Raw genomic sequence first — 19778 nt, forward strand, 5'->3', positions numbered from 1 at the left:
CTACACTTGCAGCTGGGCACGCTAACAACCTCAGGGATTTACTGTAGTGTGACGTAGTAAAAAACAGAATACTCTCCACCTTACAAAAACACAGACACACCTACTCCGTTGGGAGATATTGCAGTGACTGTTTTTAGACTATATGCGGATGCAATTTCTGTTGATATCTGTAGTCTTTGGTCCTCTGTTTTGCACAACGTGACATGTTGTATCAGTTGAAGCCCATTCCACAGCATTTGAATAAGATGTTTTACTGAGCCTAACATCGGAACACCTGGACGTTCGCATGGTCTAACGAGGAAAATATTAGTGTTGCAAGCCTCACCACCAAAATAATTGGGAACATATTTGTTAGATCAAGTGGTGTGGAATATCCCATTCCACTTTATTGCAGTAAGTTTTCTATGTTCATTGTAGAACAAGACGAAAGCAATTTTAACACAATTTTATGGCCTTTACATTACTTAAATTCTAGTCTCTTGTGACGTACTGTCACGTGTGCTCCCTCTCCGGCCTCTAGGTCACCAGGCTGCTCGTTATGGAGCACACCTGTCACCATCGTTACGCGCACCTGCGCGTCATCAGACTCACCTGGACTCCATCACCTCCCAGATTACCTTCCCTATATATGTCAGTCCCTTTGGTTCCTTCCCCAGGCGTCATTGTTTCTGTTTCAGTTTCATGTCTGTGCGTTGTTCGTGTTTCTTTTTTTGTATTATGTTGTGTTTATTTATTAAAACACTTGCTTCCCAACTCTCAGCGCACTTGTTACACATACATAACATAAAAGTCCAGCACACGTGAGATTTGGGACTGGGTTCTGAAATTGCTTTAATTACTAAGGTTCATGGAATCATGCTGGAAAAAAATGGAATCAACTTATCCAGCATTATAGCATCATCTCCAAGATCACCACCTCTTGCTAATGTGTATACACTCATAGCTGCAACGACCAACATTTAATAGGAAGTGGCCAAGTTTCCATTGATCTTATTTGGTCCTCAGCAGCAGCTTGCTATTCCTCCCTCCCTGTCGCTCATTGTGTCAGTATCTCCTGAAAGAGGAGGCCTTGTTTATCCAGATGGTAGGAATCCAGAGGCTTCACTCCATAAAGTCAGTCTCCTAATAATAACTCATATCTCTGACTACCTCTTTTGTCAACAAGAGCGACACATACAAATAATATGGTTCAGGAGAGACAATGGGGAAGTCCTCTGGATGAAAACAACAGGATGAGACAGCCTCTTACTGTATGTGCTTGAAGTGAAATGATTGCCTGCTCTGTATCATGATGACTCCTGAGTGGAGGGAGTTGGGTTGCTTAGCTTGCTTTCTTCCTGGTATATCAAAGCAAATGATAAAGCCATAGTCTGTATTTTGAAGTATTGGAAATAACATTGAATCACAGGCAGTCAAACAGCATTGAATCGTTTACAGATAACTGCCACATGAGGGCGTGATATAGTCACTTTTACCTCTCTCTGTCCTCTGTGTGTGTGTGTGTGTGGGCAAAACGTTTTAGTGCCTCCCCTATTGGCAGGGGATTTTGAGTGAGTGACTGTATGTGACATAACAAGAGAAAAACTGTTGATGCACAACCAAATTCGAAATGTCACCTTGTGTATTCTACTATTCTAACTCTCAACAGTAAGTTGAGACCTTGACTGAGTTTCTAAAACCCTTGCAACCTTTTTTTGGTTGGGGGCCCCCTAGCAGCTGCACATAGTCTGTGTATAGGAAGAGGTGTGTGTGTGTGTGTGTGAGTGTGTGTGTGTGTGTGTGTGTGTGTGTGTGTGTGTGTGTGTGTGTGTGTGTGTGTGTGTGTGTGTGTGTGTGTGTGTGTGTGTGTGTGTGTATGCGTGCATATTATTTTTCCGATTTCAACAACTCTTCTGTGGAATAAGAACTGAGAATAGGCTACAACCTAGCCCTAGCCTACCCATTTTAACACATCCTGTTGATAACTGTGCAGTTATCTGCTACTATAAAGCAGGTCTTCTAGTCATTACTGCTGCAAAAGATGCATAAGAGATGCCTCCATGTTGATTTGGGTTGGGGTAAGTGTGAATTTGTTTAATCAATTATAAACATAAAGTTATTGTCAAATTAATACATTTGTAACATTATTATCATAAAGATGGTTTTCACAACGCTCTCTTTAAATGCAGGCCTAGAAGGTTAGAATGTTACGTGTGTCAGAATGTACCTAATAAATCATATTTGTGAAATAAAAATGTTACAATTTGAACCAAACCATCTTTCTTCATCAGGCACACATTAGAATTGAAAAGTTGTCTTCTTTGTGTTTATTTTGTATTTGTTTGTTACAGTAGTGTTTATGATGGCCAGTTTAGTCCTTTCCGAGGGTCTAATAATCCAAGTAGACTGCAATGAAGATATCTCTATGAAGTGTGACGCTATCCAAGATAAGAGCTATCGATCCATTACATGGTATAAGGTAGGCTACAGTAGGCCATCATTGGTCCTGTATTTAACCTATTTCATCAGTGAATGTCTATTTCAAATACATTTGGGTATTTGTTGATGATGTGAGTAGGTGACAAGGTAATCTTTCAAATCAAACTATATAATTGTATTGTAATGGCAAATATTATTTTTGTTTTCTGATCTGATGTAACTAGTGTCACATATTACACCGAACAAAAAAATGAACGCAACATGCAACAATTTCAAAGATTTTACTGAGTTAGAGTTCATATGAGGAAAGCAATCAATTTAAATCAATTATTTAGGCCCTTGTCGTGGATATATAATAGGAGGATGTGCTGGAGTCCAAGTCAAACTAAGATTCTTTATTTCTGAGCTCAGAGAGAATAACAGAGTTTTACAGCGCAGTGTAGACAGTCTGAATTCTAAAACAATGGGTAATAAGCACGTCGTTATAGTCCCTGTCCTTGGGCGGGATGTTCCTGTTGTTATGCTCATTGTTGCTGATTATGCTCATTTCGCTCAGCAACAATGTTGCACAATAGGATTAGCAGAACAGGAGATTATAATGAGACAGTTTCACAAGGTTAGTCACATACGTACAAGTTAGTTTTCCATTACACTCTAATCTATGGATTTCACATTACTGTGAATACAGATATGTATCTGTTGGTCACAAAAACCTTAAATAAAATGGGCCTAACAATGTGCATTTTGTGCATTCAAATTGCCATCGATACATTTATATTGTGTTCGTTGTCTGTAGTTTATGCCTGCCCATACCATAACCACACCACCACCATGTGGCCCTCTGTTCACAACGCTGACATCAGAAAACCGTTCACCAACAAAACATCTGCGTTTGTGAGGCTGGATGGACGTACTGCCAAATTCTCTAAAACATTTTTTTTTCCCCTCACAAAATTTGAGAGAAATAAGCTTTTTGTGGGTATGGAACATTTCTGGGATTTTTTATTTCCGCTCATGAAACATGGGACCAACACTTTATATGTTGCATTCATATTTTTGTTCAGTGTACATATTCTATAATATTATTACATGAGAGCATTTTCAACTGAGAGAAAGCTTCAATAACTCCCTCTTGTAAGAGACATTACATCTAATTTGAATACCTTCTTCTGGTAAAATACCTCTGATAAATAACAGAATAGATCAATATACAATAAATACAATCTTCTTTTCTCTGTGTTTAGCTGAACAACCGGACTGGTATTATCAGAAGAAGTGACGACGAGAAGCCGCAGTTCTATGAATATCCCCGACTTGCCAGGTTTGGAGTGATGGACAGTCTGGTCCTTCCCAGAGTCAGACCTGAGGATGCAGGGACCTACCTGTGTCTCATCAGGGCCAACATAGGACAGACCAACAGAGAGTCAATTGTCACCCTCAATGTATCTACAGGTAAACTATTACTCACTATAGTGGGTTGACTTAGAGTAGGCTATGGAAATTAATAGTATTATAACCTAGGTATGACGAGGGATGATGGATTGATTGATTGTTTGGATACATTGCTTTAACCACCATAAAAGCCACTGGGCCAGGCAACAATCCAGGTTTCATAGTACAGTACAGGTCCAGAGAATAACTCATGAAAGTGAGCATTCTGTAACTTTCCTGATCTCATTAACTTTTATCATATGTCCACAGATTGTGTTATCCAGACTACAGTGGCAGTGACAGCATGGCAGAACGTGACTCACAGTACCCTACAGCGTACCATGCATGTGGTGGAGGTCTCTGTCATATGGACTTTATGTGGATTCTTGATTCTTGGCCTTGTCAAAATCGCTCTGTGTCACATCTCTATGGAGGTAAATCAATATATTTTATATAGCCTTTAACCCTATGTGGTGTCATGGTAGCAGAATATGTAATTGATAGGCTACATTACTGGATTTTCTCAAATTTCACCTCCTCAGATTTACCATAGGTACAATGACACAAACTAGTGAGTGTGGAGGGTACTTACCGTAATCATGTTGTTTTCATGAGTTCTTTTCATGACATTTAACTATCCAAACTCCATAACTGCAGCGGTTTTGACAATCTATGTGAGGTGACGTTGCCCTTTCCTGCAGTCAAATGACCTAGTGGCCTCATGGCTAGAATGTTATTCATATTTCTCACAATTTCAAAGTGAATAAACATAGAAATAAAACAATACGCAGGAAATCCGGTGTTTCTATATCAAACAGTTTTGTTATTTTTCAGTCTTCTGTGATGTACATAAAGTGTAATATTGGGATGTAAACTCAAAATGTAATACATTTCAACTCTATATCTGACATGGTCCAGATGTCTTCTTTCTTTAAGCCCATAACCATGTCTGTAAGGTGAATACTTTTGTTTCAAAGTAGATTTGTTTGACTACCAAGAAAATGCTCTTTGTGACCTTGATTTCGCCCACTGCAGTAAAAGTTTAATAGATGGAAGATTATTCACTCTGCGAGGTAACACTTCCTCTCAAAGCGGGAGCCATCACTAAACAGCTGCCCCCGCATCCTCTTTTCTCTTCTCCAAATGTGGAAAATATACTGGATGCGGGCATAATTTTCCCCTCAAAGACACTTACATTATATTAATGTTTATTTTTCTCATCAGGTTGTTCGAAAAATCAAGAGGAGACATAGCAGGAGAAAACAACAGCAGTGGTAATGAAAATGGTTGCTTCTTGGTCAACAGTTCTGAGTGCAGTGATTTCAAAAACAAGTTAGGCCTATGAAAACATCTGAGTTAGCTACAAGTAGATGTCAAAATAAAGGAAACACTTGAGTAAATGAGGGATTCAAAGTATATTAGAAGCAGGTGCTTCCACACAAGTGTGGTTCCTGAGTTAATTAAGCAAATAACATCCAATCAGGATCACGTATAAAAATGCCCAGTTGCCCATTATTTTGGCTACCATGGCTAGAAGAAGAGATCTCTGTGACTTTGAAAGAGGGGTCTCAAAGGAGCATAGGGGGTTGAAAGGGTGTGTGTGTGTTTGTGTGTGTGTGTGTGTGTCCATCTCAGTCACCAGGTCTCAACCCAATGGAACACTTATGGGAGATTCTGGAGTGGCGCCTGAGACAGCGTTTTCCACCACCATCAACAAAACATCTAATTATGAAATTTCTGGTGGAAGAATGGTGCCGCATCCCTCCAATAGAGTTCCAGACAGATGTAGAATCCATGCCAAGGCGCATTGAAGCTGTTCTGGCGGCTCGTGGCGAACCAATGCCCTATAGACGGGTTGGCTGACAACGTCACGAGAATGATGCACGCACATCAATGAGGCAGAAGTCAGTGTGGTGTTATGATTCTGAATGGTCAGATAGCTAGCAACAATGACAAGAAACTACCATGTGGGTATCATAGGTGGCTCAAATTTGAAAAAGGCCAAAATTCTCTAGCTAGCTAACAATGTATTTGAGAGACAACAAGTGCTCATTGTGCACATCAATTTATACACATTTGGAGACTAAATATAGTTCAAATGTTGTAAACAATCTAAGTAACCGTGTCTGTTTTGCCCTATAGTTGGGCACATATCGGTTTTGTTGCTAAACATCCAACCCGTCTATAAAATCAAGACACTTTTATGTTGGTGTTTCCTTTATTTTGGCAGTTGCTTGTAGGTCACCTGGACGAACTTCAAATGTATGACAGACACAATAATGTCAAGTAAAACCTGACAATACAATGAAACGTAAAAATCTGCTTCAAATATACAGTATATTACAAGTTCTGTTTTGTGTTGCAAAAATCTTGCAATGATACCCCTAGCAGTTATCCACTAAATGCAATTCTATATTGATTGTTCACCCTACTTATCATAGACTACTGTACTGATTTCATTCTGCCAATACTGGAGTTGATGGGTGAAGATCCAAGATCCACTTTGTGAAATGTTTGATGCTGATGAGGTATGAATCATGTCCAGGATTGCCGCTAGCCCCTGCTGGTCGTGCCCTATCGAGTAAACTCACGCTGTTCAAACAGCAGGGTGCTGTGATGACATAGCGTCAGGCTTTGGGGGTTTCTCTGCCTATGATACTGTGTTGTTATTAACTATGTAGGCCAGAATATACAAATGTTATAAGGCTCAGGTGTGTTGTTTTCTGTATTCAACTGTATTGTGCCCTGTATCTTACAGAAAAAAAAACACTTTCCAAAGACCTGTCTGTGGTTTTTCACATAAAAGTATCTATGCTTCTGCCAGGAAGTGTGTATGGAGGGGGGGAGGGGGGTTAGCATTTTGCAATTTTGTTTGCACACGAAACACCATGGCCTATTAACCTGTTCAGTGTATTGCACTTTCTCCCTAACATGGAGAAGTTACAGTGAGGGAGGTGACTCTGACATTTCTCCATAAGAATCTCTCACCTCCTCTGCTTCTATGAGGGTACTTTGTCACTATGTCACAACACACTTACACCTTGCATTTAAACCTCTGTCGTATATGTCTGCCTGCGATATGTTTTCCTTTTTTTTTAAACGGAAACCATGTCTGTTAAAACAGCAAGTAATACAAGTTGAAAATGATTCTTTGTTTCATCACCGATAATCCTCCTCCTGCCCATGCAATGTTGTTTCAGTTCCTGTTCTGGATTTCTTAACTAGGGAAAGTGAAAGAGCTATGTCATTCTTCCCTTACTGTTCTCCAGCCTGTATTGGCCTTATCCTGCGGGGGAAATCCAGCTGGTTTGGATACTGTTGTTCTGGGTGCATTGGCTTGACAGAATCTACTGATCACAGAGGGGCTAACACAGACGCCCCAATGACTTGACCTATGTACTGCAGAGGATTACGCTGGTAGCATCAGAACAAAGGAACATGTTTTATGGATCCCGTAAGCATCGGTTTGAAATTTACAGAGATGTGTCTTCTCATTCAGGGTCGATTGAAATAGACAATTTGAAAACATGAGTACAGAACTCCACCTGTTGGTGATTCTTGAAAATACAACCAGAATTGTGACACAACAACTTAAATAATATCACATGGATAAAAAAGTGTAAAAGTTGTTTTTGTCAAATAAAAATACTGTACAAAAATATATTTGAAATGTTGTACTGTAGTTTATCATGTGGACATTAATTCAGGTTCATAGTACTACTCATGCATACATGGCAAATCGTACCATGTACACATTGAGCTTTTATGGTTCCTTTTTTTTTCTTCTTAAATAATTGCAATCATACTCATTACTCCTGTTTGATACAGCCTGACAGGGGACCAGAAGCAGCAGCTACTCTTCCTGGGATCCACATAAAACATGAAACATGACATAAAACAGAACATTAATAGACAAGAACAGCTCAAGGACAAAACTACATCAATAAAAAAAATGGCTCATGTAGCCAACATATCATTACATACACACAAACTATCTAGGTCAAATAGGGGAGTGGCGTTGGGCCGTGAGGTGCTGCTTTATCTGTTTCTTGAAACCAGGTTTGCTGTTTATTTGAGCAATATGAGATGGAAGCGAGTTCCATGCAATAAGGGCTCTATATAATACTGTACGCTTTCTTGAATTTGTTCTGGATTTGTGGACTGTGAAAAGACCTCAGGTGGCATGTCTGGTGGGGTAAGTGTGTGTGTCAGAGCTGTGTGTAAGTTGACTATGCAAACAATTTTGAATTTTCAACACATTGTTTCTTATAAAAATAAGAATTGATGCAGTCAGTCTCTCCTCAACAGTTAGCCAAGAGAGACTGGCATGCATAGTATTAATATCAGATCGCTGATAACAATGAAGAACACTCTGATCTGGGCCAGCTGCAGCTTAACTAGGTTTATTTCATTTGATTTCATGTGTATTATGGCAGCTAAAAGCTGAATTACAGTAACACATACAATAAACAATTACATTTTTTAAATAAGATGAGATGCAACAAATTGAACAAAATCAAAACAATTTTGGAGGTAGAAGGGACTGAGCAGTGGAGGGAGGAGGGAGCATCTTGGTCACAGTCACAGCCAGGGAGCTCGGTAGTCATATCAGAGTCAGAGACAGGTTCGCAGCCATCAGCACACCTCGCTGTCCCCGACGTCCTCAGCCTTTCCTTATGGAATCCATAGGTAGCTGGCTAGCTACTCCTCTACACTAGCAATGTGTAGCACCCACTTGGGTGATGCCCCAGCAGCCGCTGCTACCAGAAAGTCCACCACACATCGTAATTGTCCAAGTAGCTAGTTGTCTTCATCTTTACGTGCCTCTGCTATTTCGAAAAATCCTCTCACTGTACTTCTCTCTGCCTCTCACGCCGTTGAAGTTATCTAAAGATAATTTAAGTCACCCTATAGTTAAAACATTTTTTATATACAGTACCAGTCAAAAGTTTGGACACACCTACTCATTCAAGGGTTTTTCTTTATTTGTACTATTTTCTACATTGTAGAATAATAGTGAAGACATCAAAACTATGAAATAACACATGTGGAATAATGTAGTAACCAAAAAAGTGTTAAACAAATAAAAATATATTTTATATTTGAGATACTTCAAAGTAGCCACCCTTTGCCTTGATGACAGCTTTGCACACTCTTGGCATTCTCTCAACCAGCTTCATGAGGTAGTCATCTGGAATGTATTTCAATTAGCATGTGTGCCTTGTTAAAAGGGAATTTGTAGAATGTCTTTCCTCCTTAATGCGTTTGAGCCAATCAGTTGTGTTGTGACAAGGTAGGGGTGGCATACATAAGATAGCCCTATTTGGTAAAAGACCAAGTCCATATTATGGCAAGAACAGCTCAAACAAGCAAAGAGAAACGACAGTCCATCCTTACTTTAAGACAAGAAGGTCAGTCAATCTGCACATTTTCAAGAACTTTGAAAGTTTCTTCAAGTGCAGTCGCAAAACCCATCAAGTGCTATGATGAAACTGGCTCTCATGAGGACCGCCAAAGGAATGGAAGACCCAGAGTTACCTCTGCTGCAGAGGACAAGTTCAGTAGAGTTACCAGCCTTAAAAATTGCAGCCCAAATAAATGCTTCACAGAGTTCAAGTAACAGACACATTTCAACATCAACTGTTCAGAGGAGACTGCGTGAATCCGGTCTTCATGGTCGAATTGCTGCAAAGAATAAGAGACTTGCTTGGGCCAAGAAACACGAGCAATGGACATTAGACCGGTGGAAATCTGTCCTTTGGTCTGATGAGTCCAAATTTTAGATTTTTGGTTTCAACCGCCGTGTCTTGACCAAGAAGGAGAGTAATGGAGTGCTGCCTCAGATGACCTGGCCTCCACAATCACCCGACCTCAACCCAATTGAGAGGGTTTGGGATGAGATACACCGCAGAGTGAAGGAAAAGCAGCCAACAAGTGCTCAGCATATGTGGGAACTTCTTCAAGACTGTTGGAAAAGCATTCCAGATGAAGCTGTTTGAGAGAATGCCAAGAGTGTGCAAAGCTGTCATCAAGGCAAAGGGTGGTTACTTTGAAGAATCTAACGTATAAAATATATTTTGATTTGTTTAACCTGTTATGGCTAGGGGGCAGTATTTTCACGGCTGGATAAAAAACGTACCCGATTTAATCTGGTTACTACTCCTGCCCAGTAACTAGAATATGCATATAATTATTGGCTTTGGATAGAAAACACCCTAAAGTTTCTAAAACTGTTTGAATGGTGTCTGTGAGTATAACAGAACTCATATGGCAGGCAAAAACCTGAGAAGATTTCATGCAGGAAGTGGCCTGTCTGACAAGGTGTCGTTCTTCTTGTCTCTGTTTATTGAAGAGTGAGGATCTTAGCTGTCCCGTGACACTTCCTACGGCTGCCATAGGTTCTCAGAAGGCGGCAAAAAGCTGAATCGTGGCTTTGCAGGCTCTGGCTGAAAAAAAGTAGCGTGTTTGGGTAGTGGCTGGTTACAGTACTGTGAGACTCAGGCTCGTGCCCGCGTCGACCGAAAGCTTTGTTTCTTTCCTCTGTTTAGCTAAAAGGAGATTCCCGGTCGGAATATTATCGCTTTTCTACGAGAAAAATGGCATAAAAATTGATTTTAAACAGCGGTTGACATGCTTCGAAGTACGGTAATGGAATATTTAGAATTTTTTTGTCATGAATTGCGCCATGCGCGCGGACCCTTCTTTACCATTTCGGATAGTGTCTGGAACGCACGAACAAAACGCCGCTATTCGGATATAACGATGGATTATTTTGGACCAAACCAACATTTGTTATTGAAGTAGCAGTCCTGGGAGTGCATTCTGACGAAGACAACAAAAGGTAATCAAACTTTTATAATAGTAAATATGATTATGGTGAGTGCTAAACTTGCCGGGTGTCTAAATAGCTAGCCCGTGATGCCTGGGCTATGTACTTAGAATATTGCAAAATGTGCTTTCACCAAAAAGCTATTTTAAAATCGGACATATCGAGTGCATAGAGGAGGTCTGTATCTATAATTCTTAAAATAATTGTTATGCTTTTTGTGAACGTTTATCGTGAGTAATTTAGTAAAATGTTAGCGAATTCCCCGGAAGTTTGCGGGGGGTATGCTAGTTCTGAACGTCACATGCTAATGTAAAAAGCTGGTTTTTGATATAAATATGAACTTGATTGAACAAAACATGCATGTATTGTATAACATAATGTCCTAGGGTTGTCATCTGATGAAGATCATCAAAGGTTAGTGTTGCATTTAGCTGTCTTCTGGGTTTTTGTGACATTATATACTAGCTTGAAAAATGGGTGTCTGATTATTTCTGGCTTGGTACTCTGCTGACATAATCTAATGTTTTGCTTTCGTTGTAAAGCCTTTTTGAAATCGGACAGTGTGGTTAGATTAACGAGAGTCTTGTCTTTAAATAGCTGTAAAATAGTCATATGTTTGAGAAATTGAAGTAATAGGATTTTTAAGGTTTTGAAAATCGCGCCACAGGCTTCAAGTGGCTGTTACGTAGGTGGGACGAATTCGTCCCGCCTAGCCCATAGAGGTTAATCTAACCACACTGTCCGATTTCAAAAAGGCTTTACAACGAAAGCAAAACATTAGATTATGTCAGCAGAGTACCCAGCCAGAAATAATCAGACACCCATTTTTCAAGCTAGCATATAATGTCACATAAACCCAGAAGACAGCTAAATGCAGCACTAACCTTTGATGATCTTCATCAGATGACAACCCTAGGACATTATGTTATACAATACATGCATGTTTTGTTCAATCAAGTTCATATTTATATCAAAAACCAGCTTTTTACATTAGCATGTGACGTTCAGAACCAGCATACCCCCCGCAAACCTCCGGTGAATTTACTAAATTACTCCCGATAAACCTTCACAAAAAACATAACAATTATTTTAAGAATTATAGATACAGAACTCCTTTGTGCAATCGAGGTGTCTGATTTTAAAATAGCTTTTCGGTGAAAGCACATTTTGCAATATTCTCAGTAGATAGCCCAGCCATCACGGCTAGCTATTTAGACACCCACCAAGTTTAGCCCTGACCAAAGTCAGATTTACTATTACAAAGGTTTGATTACCTTTGATGTTCTTCGTCAGAATGCACTCCCAGGACTGCTACTTCAATAACAAATGTTGGTTTGGTCCAAAATAATCCATAGTTATGTTCCAACAGCGGCGTTTTGTTTGTGCGTTCTAGACACTATCCGAAGTGTAAATAAGGGTCATGAGCATGGCGCAATTCGTGATAAAAAAATTCTAAATATTCCATTACCGTACTTCGAAGCATGTCAACCACTGTTTAAAATCCATTTTTATGCCATTTTTCTTGTAAAAAAGCGTTAATATTCCAACCGGGAATCTGCGTTTAGGTAAACAGAGGAAAGAACAAAGCATTCGGTCGACGCGGGCACGCGCCTGAGTCTCACAGTACTGTAACCAGCCACTACCCAAACGCGCTACTTTTTTTCAGCCAGAGCCTGCAAAGCCACGATTCAGCTTTTTGCCGCCTTCTGAGAGCCTATGGGAGCCGTAAGAAGTGTCATGTTATAGCAGAGATCCTCAGTCTTCAATAAACAGAGGCAAGAAGAACGACACCTTGTCAGACAGGCCACTTCCTGCATGAAATCTTCTCAGGTTTTTGCCTGCCATATGAGTTCTGTTATACTCACAGACACCATTCAAACAGTTTTAGAAACTTTAGGGTGTTTTCTATCCAAAGCCAATAATTATATGCATATTCTAGTTACTGGGCAGGAGTAGTAACCAGATTAAATCGGGTACGTTTTTTATCCAGCCGTGTCAATACTGCCCCCTAGCCCTAACAGGTTAACACTTTTTTGGTTACTACATTATTCCATATGTGTTATTTCATAGTTTTCATAGTTATTCTACAATGTAGAAAATAGTACAAATAAAGAAAAACTACTGAATGAGTAGGTGTTCTAAAACTTTGGACCGGTAGTGTATATCGTAATAAAACAGGCAGGAAGAGTGAGCTTGTCCGCGGTGGTATTCAAACCCCCAACGTTCTGGGTCGTACCCCAGCGTGGCATCAACTGTGCCACAAAATAAAGTTTGTGTGGCAGAGTCGATCTCAGCGGTTATAAACACAGTGTCACTACAATATTTAAATAAATAAATAACACTGGAGTTAAATCCTTCACTTTTTACTGTTTGCTTCTCACATTTTCACAAACACTATATACAAGTAAAAACATCAGCCCAATAACAAAGCCACTAAGCCAAACCTGCATGTCACAACAATGCCCAAATACACAGTGTCCATAAACAATGTCCAAATACACAGCACATTTCTGTGCCATTTTTAAAATGAGGAAAAACTACAACATTTCAGTATTTACAGTGGAAAATACTGCAAGTTGCACTGAAACAACACAGGATCTCCTTGAAATGTTTGCGCATCTCGAGGCTGCGGAAGGCGTAGATGACAGGGTCTATGACAGAGTTACACATGATGAGCACCAGGTAGGTAGTAAAGTGGGACATGTAGCAGACACAGAGTGGGTTCTTGGGACAGGCGATAAGGAGGATGAGGTGGAGGAAGAAAGGTGTCTAGCAGCAGATGAACACACCCAGAAGAATGGTGATGGTGACCGCTCCCTTCATGCAGGTCCTCTGGGGCACCACGCCCTCCGCAGGCAGAGCAGCGATGTGCTTGATGTGCAGCCTCGCCAGCAGAAACATGTGAACGTACAGAGTGACCATGAGCACCAGCATGGTGAAGAACATGATGATCAGACACACGATGACTGTCTTGCTCTCTGAGTAGACGATGAAGACTATCCCACAGACCACACGTCAGCCAGATCCCCCCCCCCGATGGCCAGGAGAGCCCGCCACATTGTCACGATACTGTGGTAGCGCAGGGCATAGAAGATGGTCACGTAACAGTCAATGGCAAGGTTACAAATGGAGGCCACCAGGGAGATACAGATTGTGGAGTCAAAGAAGTTGTCCATGAGTTGAATAAAGTGGTCGTCCGCCACTATTAACCGACCGTTCAGTGCAGCGATAACCACCGTCTCTAGTGAGTTGGAGACACTCACCAGCATGTCAGCAGCAGCAAGACTACACAAGAAGACGTACATGGGTGACTGGAGGTTCTTGTTCTTCACCATCGCCGATATCACCAAGATGTTCTCTAGAAGGCTGACGATCCCTAGTGTCAGGAACACCTCAGCCTGGATGTGGACCAGCTCACCCAGACCAGGCTCAATGCCGGTGCCGGTTCCCCTGCTGGTCTTCCCTGGCCAGAGACTCCCTATTATCATTGAGTCGAAGGTCCGGCAGCAGCAGATGTCTGGTAATTTAGACAACAGTTCACAGAGGGAGATGCCGTGATGCAGGAATACAAGGTAATGCGAGAGCCACCTGCCCCCTAAGAACCTCTTCTGGAGCCCTGCTGCTGGATGCTCCTCCTTTTAGATCACAGCTAGAGAGAACTGTGGTTGTCTGGTTTCTCCTGAGCCCTGAGAGCCCTTTCAGCCGCCCCGGTCCAATTCAATGAACACAGCCTGAACCTGGGTGCTCATGCAGACATACATAGACACACACATTCACTCAAGTGCACACACACAAACACACACACACACACACACACACACACACACACACACACACACACACACACACACACACACACACACACACACACACACACACACACACACACACACACACACACACGCACACACACACACACACACACAAAGCAAAAAGGGTGTTTCAAGACATTTTTTGCATTTCGAACATATAGGCATAACAACGAGTCTAACCTTTTCTTGGCTCAGGAACCGTCTGTTTGCATTTCATCCAACACAGCATTACACAACTGGATTTTCCTTTTTTCTGATCTTTAAAAAATTAGATGGGAAGACAGTTGACGTGTAGGCAAGCTGAAGATGCCAATATTCAGTGACATGAATATAGACCCGTAGCATTCACGTCTGTAGCCATGAAGTGCTTTGAAAGGCTGGACATGGTTCACATCAACACCATTATTCCAGAAACCATAGACCCACTCCAATTTGCATACTGCCCTAACAGATGCACAGATGATGCAATCTCTATTGCACTCCACACTGCCCTTTCCCACCTGGACAAAAGGAACACCTATGTGAAAATGCTATTCATTGACTACAGCTCAGCGTTCAACACCATAGTGCCCTCAAAGCTCATCAATATGCTAAGGACCCTGGGACTAAACACCTGCTTCTGCAACTGGATCCTGGACTTCCTAACAGGCCGCCCCCAGGTGGTAAGGGTACAGTTGAAGTCGGAAGTTTACATACACTTAGGCTGGAGTCATAAAACTCGTTTTTCAACCACTCCACACATTTCTTGTTAACAAACTATAGTTTTAGCAAGTCAGGACATCTACTTTGTTCATGACACAAGTAATTGTTCCAACAATTGTTTACAGACAGATTATTTCACTTATAATTTACTTTATCACAATTCCAGTGGGTCAGAAGTTTACATACACTAAGTTGACTGTGCCTTTAAACAGCTTGGAAAATTCCCAAAAATTACGTCATGGCTTTAGAAGCTTCTGATAGGCTAATTAACATAATTTGAGTCAACTGGAGGTTTACCTGTGGATATATTTCAAGGCCTACCTTGAAACTCAGGGCCTCTTTGCTTGACATCATGGGGAAATGAAAAGAAATCAGCCAAGACCTCAGAAAAAAAATTGTAGACCTCCACAAGTCTGGTTCATCCTTGGGAGCAATTTCCAAACGCCTGAAGGTACCACGTTCAATAGTACAAACAATAGTACGCAAGTTTAACCTCTAGGGGACCCCTTCCCGTTCTTATCCCGTTAACGGGATTGATTTTGACAACAGCCAGTGGAAAATCAGAGCGCCAAATTCAAAACAGCTAAAACCTCATAATTCAATTTTCTCAAACAATCAACTATTTTACACCATTTTAAAGATAAACTTCTCATAAATCCAACCACATTGTCCGATTTCAAAAAGGCTTTACGGCGAAAGCATAAAATTAGATTATGTTAGGAGAGTACATTGACAAAAATAATCACACAGCCATTTTCCAAGCACTAGATGCATCACAAAAACCCAAAACACAGCTAAATGATGCACTAACCTTTGACGATCTTCATCAGATGACACTCCTAGGACATTATGTTACACAATACATGTATGTTTTGCTCAATAAAGTTCATATTTATATCCAAAAACAGCATTTTACATTGGCGCGTAATGTTGAGAAATGTTTTCCCTCCAAACCCCCCGGTGAATCAGCACAATGAGCACACATATTACAGAAATACTCATCAAAATGTTTGATCAATATAGAAGTGTTATGCACAGAATTATAGATACACTTCTCCTAAATGTAATCGCTTTGTCAGATTTCAAAAAAGGTTCACGGCGAAAGTACAATTTGCAATGATCTGAGTACAGCCCAGAAGACACCAATAACAAGCAAACAGAAACCCGCCATCTTGGAGTCAATAAAACTAAGAAATGACATTATAAATATTCACTTACCTTTGATTATCTTCATCAGAAGGCACTCCCAGGAACAACAGCTCCACAATAAATGTTCGATAAAGTTCATATATATGTCCAAATAATCCATTTTGTTCGCGTGTTAGGTTCACTATCCATATCCACAACGCGCATGCTTACTTAGTCCAGACAAAAGTCAAAAAAGTTAAACTACAGTTTGTAGAAACATGTCAAACGATGTATAGAATCAATCTTTAGGTTGCTTTTATCATATATCTTGAATAAAATTCCAACCGGACCTATACGTTCTCTTTAGGAGTGAATATGAACTCAGCTCGCTCCCAAGTCATTGCGCGTGACTGAACTCATGCCTTAAAATGGGACACCTACTTCCTTGTGCTGTAATTCCCATCAAATTCAACATAGAATCTTCAAACACCGTTCTAAAGACTGCTGACATCTAGTGGAAGCTTTAGGAATGCAAAATGAATCCTAAGTCACTGTATACAGTCAAGGCAATCACTTGAAAAAACTACAACCTCAGATTTTCAACTTCCTGCTTGACTTTTTCTCAGGTTTCTGCCTGCCATATGAGTTCTGTTATACTCACAGACACCATTCAAACAGTTTTAGAAACTTCAGAGTGTTTTCTATCCAAATCTACTAATTATATGCATATTCTAGTTTCTGGGTCAGAGTAGTAACCTGTTCAAATTGGGTACGTTTTTCATCCGGCCGTGAAAATACTGCCCCCTAGCCCCAAGAGGATAAACACCATGGGACCACGCAGCTGTCATACCGCTCAGGAAGGAGTATGGCTAAGGTGTATGTAAACTTCCAACTTCAACTGCAGGTAACAACACATCCGCCACGCTGATCCTCAACACAGGGGCCCCTCAGGGTTGCGTGCTCAGTCCCCTCCTGTACTCCCTGTTCACTCATGACTGCACGGCCAGGCACGACTCCAACACCATCATAAAGTTTGCCGATGACACAACAGTGGTAGGCCTGATCACCGACAACGACGAGACAGCCTATAGGGAGGAGGTCAGAGACCTGGCCGTGTGGTGCCAGGACAACAATCTCTCCCTCAACTTCATCAAGACATAGGAGATGATTGTGGACTACAGGAAAAAGAGGACCGAGCACGCCCCATTCTCATCGACGAGGCTGTAGTGGAGAAGGTTGAGAGCTTCAAGTTCCTTGGTGTCCACATCACCAACAAACTAACATGGTCCAAGCACACCAAGACAGTCGTTAAGAGGGCACGACAAAACCTATTCCCCCCAGGAGACTGAAAAGATTTGGCATGGGTCCTCAGATCCTCAAAAGGTTCTACAGCTGCACCATCGAGAGCATCCTGACTGGTTGCATCACTGCCTGGCATGGCAAATGCTTGGTCTCCGAACTGCAAGGCACTACAAAGGGTAGTGCGTACAACCAAGTGCATCACTGGGGCAAAGCTTCCTGCCATCCAGGACCTCTATACCAGGCTGTGTCAGAGGAAGGCCCTAAAAATTGTTAAAGACTCCAGCCACTCTAGTCATAGACTGTTCTCTATGCTACCGCACGGCAAGCGGTACCGGAGCTACCAAGTCTAGGTCCAAGAGGCTTCTAAACAGCTTTTACCCCCAAGCCATAAGACTCCTGAACATCTACCTGTCCCGCATATGTATTACGGGTCTCGCCCCATGTATTTATTTGAGGTTCTCCTCGCTCTTTTGTTTGGGTTCAACCCTGTGTTTTGTATACGTGTTTGTTTGGTCTTCGTCCCTGTACCTTTACATGCACGCTGTAATTTGGGTCAATAAAAAACCCTATTACACATTCCTGCGCCTGTCTCCCAATCCTTCACACAACGTGACAATTATCTATACATAGTTACTTTAATAACTCTACCTACATGTACACACCGCCTTAATTACCTCGACTAACCGGTGCCCCGGCACATTGACTCTGTACCAGTACCCACCTGTATATAGTCTCGATATTGTTATTTTACTGCTGCTCTTTAATTACTTGTTACTTTTATTTGTTTTTCTTATTCGTATTTTTTCTTTATTTTTTATTTTACTGCATTGTTGGTTAGGGGCTCGTAAGTAAGCATTTCACTGTAAGGTTGTATTCGGCACACCTGTTGTATTCGGCACATGTGACTAATACAATTTTAATTGATTTGATTTGATGGCAGGTAAAAAGCAAAAAAGAGGGGGGAAACCTGTCCTTTGGGAATCGCCAAAGTCTACCCAGGTTTTTGATATGAGTACTTCATACTCACTATTTAATTTGGAATAACTGAATGGAACAAATTGATCTGTGATAAAATATGATCTAAAGTAAAATATGTAATGACACTGTACCTTTTTTCAATCTTAGAGTAGAGTTGCTTAGTTGCACTATCTGCTAAGGGTTAACCACTATGACTATGTCATGGTCTAATCTGATTCATCAGACACAATCAGCCTGGGGACGAGGTTATGGTTAGTCCACTGCCAGTGCCTATGGCTGACTGAGTCTCTAACTATCTCCTCACTTACAATAACCTGCATGCACCTTGTCATTCTGATTATGTTCTATAGCTGGAAGAATCTGTTCTATAGCTATTACTATTGGGCAAAACATAACCCAAAACACAACCAAAACAGACCACAAATGCATCCAACTAGTTTTTAGAGATCCCAAGCTTGATGTAGTCATTGTGTGGAAGGAATATGGGACCAAATACTAAACTTTTGACTATTTTCCTACACTATAAGTACATTTTCAAAAATACTTATGATTTCTTCACATGGGGGATTAAATAGATAAAGTGCTTTCATTTATAAACGGTAAATCGGGTATGAAAATACCCTTAAAGGTACAATCAGCTGTTACTTCAGTACATCCATTTTTTTAACTATAAATTCATGATTCTTCATTCTTGATGAATATAACTTAGAAATGCATCATGAGCTGAGTTCAACTGTCATACCCCATCAGAACCCAAAATATAAGCGTATTTTACTCCAATGTTTGTAAACAAAGAAAATGTAAACAAAACATGGTTAAAACTATCATTTTGATATCACGGATGTTCAACCCTTGCATCATAACTCTGTCTATGAATTTGAGAGTGATTCAATTTCTCCCGCCCCATCCCTCAGCTTTTCACCCAACCAGCGGTGGGGAGGCCACTTTGTTATTGTTTCTACTGCTGATTGCTGCTTTAAGTAAAATGTGACATTCTGTAGACTACTGTAATCTCATATGAAACATTTGATCTCAAATCCAAAATGCTGGATTATTGAACCAAACAAAACTATTTAGCTTCACTATCCAAATACATATGGAAAAGAGTGTACCCACCAAACCGTTTTTTTTTCTCTTCAGTTTTTATGTATGACACATGTTGACACTAGATGGCACCT

At 40.8% G+C, this 19778-nt stretch overlaps 2 protein-coding genes across 3 annotated transcripts; one reads left to right on the top strand and one right to left on the bottom strand.

Annotated features, from left to right (window-relative positions):
* Window positions 1-1813: 1813 nt before the first annotated feature.
* On the top strand, window positions 1814-7510 carry LOC106567195 (uncharacterized). 2 transcript variants are annotated; one of them, XM_014136209.3, is made up of 6 exons: window positions 1814-2057; window positions 2334-2458; window positions 3663-3870; window positions 4120-4283; window positions 5074-5123; window positions 5485-7510. In XM_014136209.3, the coding sequence occupies exons 1-6, from the start codon at window positions 2021-2023 to the stop codon at window positions 5537-5539; spliced, it is 639 nt and encodes a 212-aa protein (XP_013991684.1). In that variant the 5' UTR covers window positions 1814-2020; the 3' UTR covers window positions 5540-7510. The 2 variants fall into 2 exon arrangements, with proteins under 2 accessions (XP_013991684.1, XP_013991683.1); XM_014136208.3 differs by having other exon boundaries at window positions 1820-2057; window positions 2331-2458.
* Window positions 7511-12862: 5352 nt separating this feature from the next.
* On the bottom strand, window positions 12863-14480 carry mc3r (melanocortin 3 receptor). The gene is given in 2 exon segments (XM_045693229.2): window positions 12863-13686; window positions 13689-14480. Coding segments are annotated over 2 exon segments (939 nt in total). The 5' UTR covers window positions 14167-14480; the 3' UTR covers window positions 12863-13225.
* Window positions 14481-19778: the final 5298 nt, after the last annotated feature.

Source organism: Salmo salar, chromosome 13, assembly GCF_965601325.2.
Source record: "Salmo salar chromosome 13, fSalSal1, whole genome shotgun sequence".
Classification (NCBI taxonomy): Eukaryota; Metazoa; Chordata; class Actinopteri; order Salmoniformes; family Salmonidae; genus Salmo; species Salmo salar.

Excerpts from the sequence above, each read along its gene's own strand:
- LOC106567195 (XM_014136208.3), top strand. The coding sequence starts at position 2,021 with ATGCATAAGAGATGCCTCCATGTTGATTTGGGTTGGG. Across the intron at positions 2,058-2,330 it reads CCATGTTGATTTGGGTTGGG|TAGTGTTTATGATGGCCAGT; the intron begins GTAAGTGTGAAT and ends TGTTTGTTACAG. Across the intron at positions 5,124-5,484 it reads AGGAGAAAACAACAGCAGTG|TCACCAGGTCTCAACCCAAT; the intron begins GTAATGAAAATG and ends TGTCCATCTCAG.